Source organism: Lepidochelys kempii, chromosome 14 (assembly GCF_965140265.1).
Source record: "Lepidochelys kempii isolate rLepKem1 chromosome 14, rLepKem1.hap2, whole genome shotgun sequence".
Lineage (NCBI taxonomy): Eukaryota > Metazoa > Chordata > Testudines > Cheloniidae > Lepidochelys > Lepidochelys kempii.
In genome coordinates this window covers 35,547,255-35,561,646 of record NC_133269.1, presented here as the reverse complement: position 1 = coordinate 35,561,646, position 14,392 = coordinate 35,547,255, and the positions used below count along the sequence as shown (strand labels likewise).

Sequence of the window (14,392 nt, the reverse complement as noted above, 5' to 3'; positions counted from 1 at the left end):
GAAAGGGAGGGAGGAGATACAGAGGCACAGGGAGGGGAAGTAACTGGCCCAAGGTCGCCCAGCAGATCAGTGGCAGAACCAGGAACAGAACCCAAGTCTCCTGACTGCCACTGACCTGCACAACATAGACATAAAGTCACAGAGGGAAATAATGCAACCTAGAAGTAACTGAGTGATGCTACTAGCCCATCATCACACAGAGATGGAAGTGCAGCTGGGATTGGTGTCCTAAATCAATCTGTAAATAGGTAGCAGGCCGTCTATGTGGAGAAATCATCACAGACGAGCTGCCACATAGGAATCTGGGTGAGTCAATGTCGTATTTCTCTGGAAAGTGGGAATCGGGCTGTGCTGTCATTTTAGTATGTTAGTTTCATGCCCAAGTTGTGGGCTTGCTGTTTGTCACAATAGGTAACCATCTTGGCTAGAACTGTTGGATTTGGATTATACTTTGTTCCATCCTTCATACTGCATTTCTTTTAAGGCCAGAGCCTCAGATGGTGTAAACTGACCGAGCACCGTTGAGTTTAAGTGAAATAATCCAGTTTTCACTAATGTGATAATGCACCGGATTACTGCTTTGAGTGATGGGTGAAGAGCACTTGTGACTCCTCAACAGTGGAAGTAATGAGTGCTGTACACCATTGACATCACATTATGAGATATTACAGAAAGAGAATCAGGATCATTTCCTCTGTCACTATAATCCTGACTATTGCCCTTCTCCTTCCCTCCACAGCCATCACACTGAGGAAGAAAATGTCCAACCGAACCACCGTGACCGAGTTCCTTCTCCTGGGATTCTCTGATGTTCAGGAGCTGCAGATTTTACATTTCATGGTGTTTCTAGTGATTTACCTGGCAGCCCTGATTGGGAATCTTCTCATCATCACCGTTGTTGTCCTTGACCACCATCTTCACACCCCCATGTACTTCTTCCTGATGAATTTGTCCATTCTAGACATTGGCTCCATCTCTGTCACTGTCCCCAAATCCATGGCGAATTCGCTCATGAACATCAGGTCAATTTCTTATTCTGGATGTGTTGCCCAAGTTTTTCTCTTTGTCTTTTTTGTTTCAGCAGATCTTGCTTTTTTGACTGTCATGGCGTACGATCGATACGTCGCCATCTGCCAACCTCTGCACTATGAGAGAGTGATAAACAGGAGAGCTTGTGTCCAAATGGCAGCTGGTGTCTGGATCAGTGTTTTTCTCTACTCTACATTCCACACTGGGATCACGTTTGCAGTCTCCTTCTGTGGAGGCAATATGGTGGATCAATTCTTCTGTGAAATCCCCCTGCTCCTCAAGCTCGCCTGCTCTGACACATACCTCAGTGAAACTTGGGCTATTGCCTTTAGTGTGTGCTTAGCTTCAAGTTGCTTTGTTTTAATAATTGTGTCATATGTTCACATCTTTACCATGGTGCTGAGAATCCCTGCTGAGCAGGGCCGGCATAAAGCCCTATCCACCTGCCTCCCTCACCTCACTGTGGTGTCCTTGTTCTTTTGCACTGCTAACTTTGCCTACAGTCATCCCACCTCCAGCTCAACCTCAACTCTGGATCTCGTGGTGGCTGTTCTCTATTCTGTGCTGCCAGCAGTGATGAATCCGATCATCTACAGCATGAGGAACAAGGAGATCAAAGCTGCATTGAGGAAACTGATAGCGAGGATGTTATCCACCAAAAATAAACTGTCCATTTTTTCCCTTTGGTTGTGATTTCATTCTGTGTTTCTTTATAAATGTAATCCTCTGATGACATTATCGACTCCATGAGAACATACTTTGTCATTTGCTTATGCAGAAAGGTGTATTTAGACAGGTAAAAATGTAGACAAACACCACTCAAGTCGGTGGAGTTACTGTAGATTTACACCGGTGTAAATAAGATCAGACTCTACCTATCTGTCTATCATGTTTTTTGTACTGACACCCATCATCCGAGCACCTTCCACCTCAAATGAATAGCTATAATCAAGTCCCCAGTGGACTTCATGAAGTCTCTCTGTCTTCTTTCTTGGGGCATAAACTCTGCTTGGGGTGCCATGGCTTTTGGTTAATTGTTTGCTTGTGTGACAGAGTGGGGTATGATGGTGTCAAACTGTAAACTCTGTTGTAGTGTGTGTGGAAATATTGGCATGGTGACAGCACAAGTCTGGCCTGCCTCAATGGCAGCCTGTTGTGCTGATTTCCAGACAGCTGCCCTGCCTGGGAAAGGTGTTTGACACCATCATAGGAGGACCTCATTGAGAGCCATCCAGGCGAGAGTCTGAGGCCATTGAGTTTTGTTGTGTTTCGACTACTTGCCCTCCCACATGCAAAAAAATGATTTTTCTATACAGGGGGCCCACAGGAATGAATGTTGGAGATGGAACTTCACTGTTTGAACCCATGGCACAGTGACAGGGGCCTATTTAAGAGTGCTGTTCTGCTCTATGCAGAGAGGGGCCAACCATGCCCACACGTAGGAAAGACTTGCAGGAGCAAGAGCGCGGGAGGGACTCTGCCCATCCTGAAACCTCAGACTCACAGAATGGATGAGATCAGACTAGGGGAGGGGGTGTCTCAGGACCATCTTCTTTCCAAAGATCTGTAACACTCGAGGGCGTAATGCATAAAGTTTCTGTGGTTAAGAAATACCTTTGCTAAACCCATGTTCCTCTCCTTCTTGTCACATTCATCTTAAAGGGGTTCAACCAGAGTGAGCACAGCCTAGATGAAGCTCTGGCAGAGTGTGTGTAAGTGACCTGGGGGCTTGGAGGAACTCAGACACTGGTTTTGAGCTCTAAGGCAGCTGGACAGGGGCCTCTCAGTGGCCAAAGGAAGGGTGTCAGACCAGAGCTCTGAGCTCGGGAATGGTGTCTACAGCCCCAGAGCTAGAAACAACTATGAGACTCTACCCAGATACAATTACCTTGGAAGAACATGCCACCCAGTGATTGGGTCCACGTTCATGAGATGAGTGACTATACAACTGGGTACTGGGCCAGATTGTAACAGCTAGCTCGTCTGGCTATTGTTTTGTTTTATCAGTTGGTCAATTTGCTTTTATGATTTTGTTTTGTTTTTTTGTGGGGTGGGGAGGGAAATGATTGGCTACCTAGGGGTTTCACAAAAAGAAAAGGAGGACTTGTGGCACCTTAGAGACTAACAAATGCATTTTCAGATGCATCCGATGAAGTGAGCTGTAGCTCACGAAAGCTTATGCTCAAATAAATTTACAAAAAGAAAAGGAGTACTTGTGGCACCTTAGAGACTAACCAATTTATTTGAGCATGAGCTTTCGTGAGCTACAGCTCACTTCATCAGATGCATACCGTGGAAACTGCAGCAGACTTTTCCACGGTATGCATCTGATGAAGTGAGCTGTAGCTCACGAAAGCTCATGCTCAAATAAATTGGTTAGTCTCTAAGGTGCCACAAGTCCTCCTTTTCTTTTTGCGAATACAGACTAACACGGCTGTTGCTCTGAAACCTGTCAAATAAATTTGTTAGTCTCTAAGGTGCCACAAGTACTCCTTTTCTTTTTGCGGATACAGACTAACACGGCTGCTACTCTGAAACCTGTCATTATGGGGGTTTCAGTAATTTGTCATGTATTCAGGAGAGCAATGTATTATTGCTTTGACTGGGTTTTCTGAGAGAGCTGAAGGTTTGCTTCCCACAAAGATGAAGGGGTGGGGAAAAAGTTTCTGTAGCTGTCTGAATGACTGAGTTCCTGTTGAAATGACTAATTTTAACATGCCTAGAGCCTGAGCTAGGCTTCTTTTTTATTAATGTAAATGTAAATAAATAAAATCTATGTCATTCTTGCTATGGTGAGAAGGCCTTTTTGAAGAGAAACTTACTCCAGTGTTTCCTGAAGAAGAACTGACTCTGGATAATAAGGCCATATTTGGATCCCATTGAAGTCACTGGGCTAAAGCCAGTCACTTCAAAGGGGTCAGGACTTGGCCAACAGCCAATATACACAGGGATCCAAATGTTGCTAAAGGCAGCCTGGAGAAAGCGAATGGGCCAGAGATGTAAGTGTGAGATTCCCATCTTAGCTACACCTGTGCCAATGAAGAGTAGCTCCATTGACATCAAGGGTTTAATACTGATGAGATTCTGGCTCAATGTCTCCCGACTCAATTCAATGGTAACCTAAACACTGGTGTAAGTTACTTGTCTGGGGTCATTTTGTTCTAACTTTGATGTAAATGGAGAAGTGCCAACACTTGCACTGATCTGGATTCCATGCGGCATCCTGGGTCGATCTGCTCACAAGATGAGAAAGGAGCTCAGAATTTGGTTGTTTTATTTATTTATTTATTATTCCTTCTCTGTGGATTGTTGTGTAAACTATGTATATGATAGATAAAAGAGGAGTATGTGATTAGACAGACATAGTGATGGGACCGTTCCTTGTCCTAATGCACAAACTAATTATGTCATAATGCTAGATTTCTGTTTATGAATTAGTTTATGCTAATTCTTGTGCAGCTTTTCCTGCCATGACTGTCTATGTCCAGATAATGATTTTCTTATAAGTGTTCTTTATTAAACGTTATTCACCAAAGCATGTCTATGAATATTTCTTACTCCACAGCTCATTAACAAGCACCTCATCCTATGTACTGGGTGTGTGAACTTAGAGCTCTTTCATGTGGATACATTTTCAACACACTCTTTCTTTTCTTTGACTGGATAAATTGAAGAATTAGAAAGCTTAAAAATGAAGAGGCCAATCCTCAGATGGTGTAAATTGTTACAGTGCCGTTGAAGTCAATAGCGCAAAGAGAATTTATATCATTGGAGGATCCATGCTGAACACTCATGATTACGAATTAACCCCCGCCCTCCCCACCGCCCTTGAATATCCTGTACAAAGGCCCTGGTTCAGGAAACCAATTTGGCATGTGCTTAACTTTAACTACGTGAGTAGTCCTTTCAAAGCTTAAAGTTAAACTCATTCCTAAGCACTTTGCTGGATTAGGGTCCGGGTTAGAGCCAAAGGCTGCATGTAACAGGATCTTACCCAAACTGCTTTCACACCCAGCCACTGCCCCAATTCCTCTCCTTCCCGAGTCAAATGTCCCACTGCAATTGGTGCATTGGAATTACTCTCCCCTCTGGGGTTTGGATTATTTACACCGAATAACAGTTAAAAGCCAGAATCTAGGGGCTGCCTTCTCCAGGCTCACTAGGCCATTATGACCCTCCTGGGCTCCTAAGTCCCTCTGATGGGTTCTGTTCCTGCCCAAGAGTGCAGATCCCTCCAGCCAGGCATCTCCTCTGGCTGCCGTGGAGAACTTCTTCCCAAGTCCTCCCTGACCCTGGGTCCCCTTTGGATCTCCTGGGGGAGTCTCCTGATCCCTGAAATTCTTCTAGCCTTTACTCTTGGATCAGGGCATCAGGCTCAGCTCTCTCTGCTTCTCAGATCTCTGAGCAGTGGAGCTCTGCCAGACCCATCCCAGACCCATGGCCTCTCCAGACAGATCTCCCCTAGGTCTGTCCTACCCACTGGTGCCCCTCATTCTGATGGATCAGGCTCCCTCCCATGCCTGGTCACTGATCTAACCCAGCCCTAACCCAAACCCTCACCTGGGATCAGATGACATGGCACAGGTGTGGATGAGCCCATCTCCCCTTAAAGGGCCAGCCCACCCTGAGGCACTGAGATTTTCAACTGGACCTAGGGTATTTAGGTGCCCGACTTCTATTGTTTTTCACTGGGAGATCAGCACCTAACTCTGCTGGCATTGTCAGCAGATTGAGGGATGTGATTGTTCCCCTCTATTCGACACTGATGAGGCCACATCTGGAGTACTGTGTCCAGTTTTGGGCCACACAATACAAGAAGGATGTGAGAAAATTGGAAGGCATCCAGCGGAGGGCAACAAAAATGATTAGGGGACTGAACACATGACTTATGAGGAGATGCTGAGGGAACTGGGATTGTTTAGTCTGCAGAAGAGAAGAAGGAGCAGGGATTTGATAGCTGCTTTCAACTACCTGAAAGGGGGGTTCCAAAGAGGATGGATCTAGACTGTTCTCAGTGGTAGCAGATGACAGAACAAGGAGTAATGGTTTCAAGTTGCAGTGGGGGAGGTTTAGGTTGGATATTAGGAAAACCTTTTTCACTAGGAGGGTGGTGAAGCACTGGAATGGGTTACCTAGGGAGATGGTGGAATCTCCTTCCTTTGAGGTTTTTAAGGTCAGGCTTGATAAAGCCCTGGCTGGGATGCTTTAGTTGGGGATTGGTCCTGCTTTGAGCAGGGGATTGGACTAAATGACCTCCTGAGGTCCCTTCCAACCCTGATATTCTATGATTCTATGATCTGTGTTCTAGTTTTCCAAAATGTTTCCTCTTCATGGCAAAGTTCTTCCTACTTTGATATGTTCTCTTATTGTTTTTTTTTTTATGTGTCTGTCTGCTGGTCTGGCAATATGAGTCAATATGGTCTTGTTTGTCTTCTTTTCCACAACTATGTCCAGCCTTTTTGCTTGCACTGTTCAGTCTGTGACAATTGCCAGATCCCTTCATTCTCTAGAGCATTTTCAATTTGGTGGTTGTAATAGTGCATGGTTTGCTTCAATCCATATATGCCACAGAGGCTCCAAGGGAGACACTTGGCAACCGCATTGCATCCATTCATATCTTCTCTCCCAGTCAGGCTCCTGCAGGAACTCAACACAGGCTCCCCATCTCTTCATTTTCAGAACACATTCTGCAGTTTTGTCATTCAATTTTGCTTTCTACATCATTAAGCCATATTCATGTGCTCTCCTAATCACGCTTTCTGTCTCTCTTTTGAGGTATCTTTCTTCAAGCCACAAGTTTGTTAAACTTCTCTCACTAATGGGTTTGATCCCTCTCCACCACTGTCTGTCCATTCATTTCTTTGTAAATCTTTCAACCCTTTCTTTGGCAATTAGCTTTCTCCTTTCTTTCATGCTTTCTTGGGCTGTGATGCAGCTCGGTCATCACTTGTTATCGCGATCAGATGATCTTTAAATTGGTTGACTCTGCATATAATTTGATGTTATATTCTTCATTGTCAATTGCTTCCTCCACAGATAGCAGACCTTTTTCCTCCATCACATCATCAGATGTGAAGCCTGTCCAAGTCTTGATTGATATCCAATGCTCTGTGCATCACCAGGAGCTTTCATGTTTGGATATCAATTTCTTTCTTCTCCACTTGATCCACTGGATCACTCTGGCAAGTTTTCTGGTCCATTTAAAGACAGGGGGTCTGAACCTCAAGTGATAAGCAATATTACTGTATTATAAGAGTCGACAGAGTGAGGTCTTTTCTGAAAGCTAATGACACCCTTGTGGTTAATATCATTGTGAAATGTATGTATTAACACTATATGAGGAAATATGGATCCTTAATTATATTCTGTTTTAAAGTCTGTGGCCAAACAGGGAGAAACTGGTTGCCTCCCAGAAAAGAGAGAAGGCAGCAGTCTATGTGTCTCCTACGTAAATTAAGCATGGTGGAACCAAAACAATGAAAGCTCCATTTGTATATGGGGGCTGGGAAGCCCACAGGAAGGGAAGAACATGATAAGGTCATCCTGCCTCTTGAAGTAAGGCTATGGGGTTGACTTGGCTTTTTTACACTTGGTGGAAGAGGTGATGGCCAGTACTTCCAAAGCCACAACTGCCTTGGCATCTGGCAACCAGGAAGGCTAGGATTCCCAAAGGAAGTGAAGGGAACTAAGCACCCAAATTACAGTTGGGTGTGGGTGCCTAACTCCCATAGGCTCCTTTGAAAATCTCAGACAGACTTCATATTTTGTCAAGGATTAGTTCCAATATTAGGGCCTCAGCTATGCAGTGCCATGCTGTTTCAGACTGAGAAGAGGGACTCAGTTTAAACATGTGAACAGCTGCTTTACCCTCCCTCCAACCTTGAATACTTGGTTGTGCACGACGTTTTGTCTGCATGTTCTGCTTTTTTGCGTGAGTCTCCGTGTAGATAAAGCTCGGAGGAGGAACTGTTATTGTGTGCATGGAGGAAAGACCGAGAGGGAAATCGAAGATCTTAGAAACGTCTAAGGCACCAAAGTTTAGTGTCCACATTTCATTTTGCAACCATGTAAAGACACTTCAAATCTAGCTGGACAATAAGGGCCAAATGATAAAAGTCCCTTCTCAAACTTCCTGCCTCTAACTTCACAGGAATTTTTTCAGGCCCAGTGTTGTGAAATCCTCAGTGACGTGAGGGAAGAAGAAAAGCCCAATCAAAGAGATCGTTAAATCCAGTTAAGATTGTAGGTGATCTTCATATTTCTGTTGAGATCTGGGCTAGGTTATTCAAAGTGACCTTGTTATAACCATAGGGGTAGCCTAAATTCCTCGTTACCTGTAAGGGGTTAAGAAGCTCAAGTAATCTGGTTGGCACCTGACCAAAGGAACCAATGGGGACAAAAGATACTTTCAAATTGGGGGGGGTGGGGGGAGAGCGAGAGGCTGTGTTTTGGGTTCTTTGTTTCTGTGGCCGTTCACTCTTGGGACTAAGAGGGACCGGATATCAATCCATGTTCTCCAAACCTTTCTAAACAAGTCTCTCATATTTCAGACTTGTAAATAACAGCCAGGCAAGGTGTATTAGTTTATCTTTGTTTTCTCAACTTGTGAATTTTCCCTTTGCTAGAGGGAGGTTTATCCCTGTTTTGTTGTAACTTTGAAACTAAGGCTAGAGGGGGTTCCTCTGTGCTCTTTCAATTTTCTGCTACTCTGTAAGATTAATTACCAGCCTAAGTTTACAGAGGTGATTCTTTTACCTTTTTCTCTTTAAATAAAATCCTTCTTTTTAAGAACCTGACTGATTTTTCCATTGTTCTAAGACCCAGGGGGCTTGGGTCTGTAGTCCCTTTGTAACCAATTGGTGAGGATATATGCTCAAGCCTTCCCCAGGAAAGGGGGTGTAGGCTTGGGGGAATAGAACTCCAAGTGGTCCTTTTCCTGATTGTTTGTTAAATCACTTGGCGGTGGCAGCGATCCCAAGGCAAGAAAGGAATCTGTGTCTTGGAGAAGTTTTAACCTAAGCTGGTAAGAATAAGCTTGGGGGGTCTTTCATGCGGGTCCCCACATCTGTACCCCAGAGTTCAAAGTGGGGAGGGAACCCTGACACACCTAAAGAAATTAGGCACTGATCTGTCAATGGGAGTTGGGTGCCAAAGTTCTTTAGGCCATTCTGAAAATCACACCCTAAATCATGCCTAAATTCTGCATCATGACTTTCCTGAAGGCCCCCCTTTCACCTCTTTGTTTCTCAGATTGTAGACGATGGGGTTGAGCATTGAGGTGGTGACCGTGTACATAAGTGACAGAGCTTTATGGAAAGCTGGGGACCACTCCGCTGATGGTGCCACTTACATGATAATGATAGTCCCATAATACAGACTCACCACCAGCAGGTGAGAGGCGCAGGTGGAAAAGGCCTTTTGCCTCCCGGCAGAGGAGGCAATTCGCAGGATGGCTGAGAGCATAAGAATGTAAGACACAATTATGAAGAAGAAAGGGACCAGGCTTACCAGGGAGCAGGAGATGAGGACAATCATATCTGCCAGGGGGCTTTTTCTGCAGGACAATTTGAGCAGCTCTTCATGTCACAGAAGAAATTATTAATTTCATTAGGGCCGCAGAAGTTTAGCTGGGGCACCATCCCCACTACTAATGCATCCAGGAGGCAGATACCAGCTGAAGACAGACCCTGAGGTACATCATAACTTATAGCTGAGTGGGTTCCATATGGCTGAGTCACTGTCATAAGCCATGACTGCAAGAAGGAAGCACTCTATGCAAGTCAAAGCACCAAAGAAAAATAACTATGTGATACAGTCCCTGAAGGAGATTGTCCTATCCCCTACCAGGAACCTAGCCAGCAACCTGGTGGAAATGACTGAGGTGTAGCAGGTCTCCAGGAAAGACAAGTTCCCCAGGAAGAAGTACATGGGGTGTGAAGCTTCTGATCAGCCACAACTAGAACAAGAACTGTTACCCAAGAATTTGACATTCCTGAGTGCTACCCCAGAACTTGACAGTACTGCAGCCAGCAATTTTGTATGTTCAGTCACTGCCAGCTGAAAACCAAACATCACATAGCTAGGAAAATCATAGGCCCTGAGAAGCATGGCCAAATAACTGCATGTTTGCAGTTTTGCTATCAGAATGGGAGGTTGGGACAAGAAGTGAAGATTCCAGGAAAATAAAAGGAATGTTTGGATAATGATCTAGGTTTTAGGTGCCTCTAATACGTACGTTTTATTGTTGTTATGAATAGAAATGCTTTCCTGATAAGGAGAATAATGAATTGTTATGGCTGTTGTTAAGGAAATTATTAGTCTATTAGAGGCTGAGTTATGTGCTTTGTCCGGATAAAATTTATAAATATTTTAGTTAGGAAGTGTGCTTTGGAGCAGTCCGAGAAAGCTGTCTTTGGGCAAGGATTTGACCGCTAAGTTCCCCAGCAGCTAGACGGAAAGCAGGGCCCCCCTGAAGCCTGGCCACTGATCCCTCAAAACCATTTCTTAACTTTAGGTAAATATAAATGTTTTGAAATGCTTTAAACCTACTGCAACAGCATATGTGTGTGTGAGATCTAATAAAAAAGTAGTTTTAGGTAAAAGCACTTTTGCTTCTACCAATCATTTATCAGATGGATGAGCTGTGCCCCCATCAATTTATTCCTGACACCGCCTGGAGAGAAACAAGTAAGTTACCACTGCTTTGGTTTCTGAAAACCCTGGTTAACACACTCTCCTCAATGGGCTGGGATCCCCCATCTGGCCTACATCTCCCATAATGCAGCAGGAACAGGGACTCCATATTGCACAGCTTCCCCTTATTAAAATAAGAGACCATGATGCATTATGGGAGGTGTAGTCTAACTGAGGATGCCAGCCCCAGGGGAATACAGACACAAAAACGAAAACTACAACTTCTAAGAGGCACTGCATTCCCAATTTAAAATATTTTGATGAAAAAAATGAAATTTTCCATTGAACACAGACACATTTTTGAAAATTAAAAAAAAATACTCAAAATCCCAATATCCCAATGAAAAACAGTTGAAGGAAAATTTTCAGCCCCAGATTTTAGTATGAATGAGATTTTGGTCGATAGGACTAGATGCTTTAGCTCCAGTCCAATGGGTCAGAAAACAACATATGAGCTTAACTACAAGATAGAAAAATGCCTGCATGGAAATATGAATCTAGCACTTTGCCCTGCAGGAGCCCAGACCTGGGCTCAGTTTAGCTTCAGAGGACCCAGGAGCCATAGTCCCATTTCTTCATTCAGAGTGCTTTGCTCCCAGTCTAAACAAAACATACCCTCTGATCTGGCTGCAGAAGTGTCCCTGCTAACATAAGCTGTGATGTTGAGTCATGAGCAGCTGAGATAATAACTAGTGATCAGGGTTATGCAGATGAGAGTATGCAGATACAGAGAACAAAAATCTGCTCTCTCTCTCTCAAACTATCACCACCCTACTCAAGTAATTGGGCTTACAAGGAATGGAAGTTAAAGCATATACAGTGTGAGCATAATAAGTTGTATACAGATCCATATGAACAATGATACAATTGCTTTGTATACAACAATATATACTGCTTTGGCCCCAAGGTGATGGACTGGATGAGAAACTCAGTCTATTGATCTTACAATGAGAAAGTTAAAAGATGATTTGATCATGGACTATAAGTATCTACATGGGGAGGAAATGTCTGATCAAAGAGGACTTTTTAGTCTGGTAGAAAAAGGAAGAAAATGATCCAATGGCTGGAAACTCAGGTTAGAAATAAGTTACATTTTTTTAACAATATAGCCAAAAGGGTGGTTAGGTTAAGAAATAAGTAGATGTTAGATTTGGGGTCTAAGTTAGCCCAAATGTAGAGGAGTATGGGAAATTGAAGTTGCTAGTGTGAGAAATTTAGAGATAAGCTGGAGACAGAGTGTTATGGGAAAGTAAGAGTTGACAAGGACAGGGCCCAGGGCTATGTTACTGTTATGTTTGCATTATAACTGGTTTAAGCAAGGCTTTAATCAGTGTTTTTAAGAATTGTTGAGAATGTTTTATTAAAATGCTACCTATCTTGATAGTATGGGAAGGACATTGGTGCAGATGTTAATTGAAATAATGTGTAATGTAAAGAGCAAATAAGAAGGTGGTGGGTATCAAATTATGGTAAAGGACAGTTTAATGTTAATTAGTATTATACTGGAGTATAAAAGCAGTAGCCTTGCTAAACTGTAGAGATCTGCAATTAACATCCAAAGGGTACCGTCACTCTGTTCTCGGTGGACTGATCATCCATTGATATACCATTCCATCTTTGAGTGTAAGTGTAATTGTAGGATTGTGTAAGTGGTAATTGCATGCTTGTTTGCTTAACTGATCAATTTTCTTTTTAATAAAGTTTAGTTGTATTATTCAAAGTGTTTAACAGGTGTCCAGTAGTAAATACATTTTCTGTAATTGACCTAGAGGCTCGAACCTGAAAACTAAGTTGAATTTTATTTCACCCTTATCTTTAATTACTTAATATTATTTGGAAACATTTTAAAGGCTACAACAGTGAGTGTAATTAACCATTGGAACAATTTATTAAGAGATGTAGTGGATAATCCATCATTTGGAGTCTTTAAATCAAGATTGGCCATTTCTTTCTAAAAGATCAGCTATTGCTCAACCACAAGATATGGTCTTGATGCAAGAATCATTGGGTTAAATTCTCTGGCCTGTGTTATGCAGGAGCTCAGACTAGATGATCATAATGGTACCTTCTAGCTTTGAAAGCCACGAATCTGTGACCTAATATGTCTCTTATATCCTTAACATCAATTATGCTATGATAGTTTATGGAGAGTCAGTATGATCCAGGGATATTGATTAGTGCTTTGAAATTCTGGCAGGCAGGGATTTATTCCTGGCTTTACCATTGACCAGCTTCATGGTCTTGAGGATGTCACTTCCCATGTTCTGTCTCAGTTTCCTGAATTCTAAAATTGAAGCTTTTACTTTGTGACTATGGCACCAACAAGGAGGTATTCAGATAATCCCAGCAAGATGTGCTCTTGCATCAGTTGAGAACAAGATAGCTGCAATGACAGGTGTCACTGTGCCTCAGTGGGTCACATCTGAGAATACCAGATTCAGGACAAACAACTGAGAAATAGGGCAGACTCACTCCAAACTGGTGGTTATTCTATCATTAGATTATACCAAGCCAGTAACAAAAGTAAACTTCTGTCTCACCACACTGGTTAACAAGAAGTCAAAGATGCAGTCTCCTTAGGAATTTCATCCCTAGTTTCACCAGCCAGACACTAGGCTTTATGATGAGTGGTTACTGAAAATCAATTTAATCAAACAAAGGGTTCTTCTAATCCCAAGAGATCTGCTACATAGCCAGGTCAATATATAACTCAGATCTTACCCAATAATCACACTGCTGTCAATCTTTTAGTAACTAACATCTAAAGGTTTATTAGTAAAAGAAAAGAAGAAGAGAATTAAAATGGTTAATAGATCATATACATACAATAATTGGAATGTCCTTATATCAGGTTTGTAGCAGTGATGTTATAGACATCTGGTTTGTAAAGTCTCTCTGGTAACTTCCTCAGTCCATAGTTCAATATGCCCCTTTTAGTTGTAAATCCATGGTCAAGATAATCAGGGCAGGAAATAGGCAAAATGTAGTCACCCCAAGGGTCTTTTACAACCTTTGCCACATGCCTGGAAATTTTCTGTTTCAAACAAAGCTCACATAACAGTTTGTGGAAAGTTACTGGCAAAAGATGGAGTCAAGGGTCACATGAGCATATCACATAGAATCACAGAATCATAGAATATCAGGGTTGGAAGGGACCTCAGGAGGTCATCTAGTCCAACCCCCTGCTCAAAGCAGGACCAATCCCCAATTAAATCATCCCAGCCAAGGCATTGTCAAGCCTGACCTTAAAAACTTCTAAGGAAGGAGATTCTACCACCTCCCTAGGTAATGCATTCCAGTGTTTCACCACCCTCCTAGTGAAAAAGTTTTTCCTAATATCCAACCTAAACCTCCCCCACTGCAACTTGAGACATTACTCCTTGTCCTGTCCTCTTCTACCACTGAGAATAGTCTAGAACCATCCTCTCTGGAACCACCTCTCAGGTAGTTGAAAGCAGCTATCAAATCCCCCCTCATTCTTCTCTTCTGCAGACTAAACAATCCCATTTTCCTCAGCCTCTCCTCATAAGTCATGTGTTCCAGACCCCTAATCATTTTTGTTGCCCTTCACTGGACTCTCTCCAATTTATCCACATCCTTCTTGTAGTGTGGGGCCCCAAACTGGACACAGTACTCCAGATGAGGCCTCACCAATGTCGAATAGAGGGGG

The 14,392-nt window shown here is 43.0% G+C and overlaps 1 protein-coding gene and 1 pseudogene across 1 annotated transcript; one reads left to right on the top strand and one right to left on the bottom strand.

The window, feature by feature from the left end:
• Positions 1 to 759: 759 nt before the first annotated feature.
• LOC140897804 (olfactory receptor 14A16-like) lies at positions 760 to 1,722 on the top strand. The gene has a single exon (XM_073310886.1). The coding sequence runs from the start codon at positions 760 to 762 to the stop codon at positions 1,720 to 1,722; it is 963 nt and encodes a 320-aa protein (XP_073166987.1).
• Positions 1,723 to 9,211: 7,489 nt separating this feature from the next.
• On the bottom strand, positions 9,212 to 10,019 carry LOC140897485 (olfactory receptor 5AP2-like; annotated as a pseudogene).
• Positions 10,020 to 14,392: the final 4,373 nt, after the last annotated feature.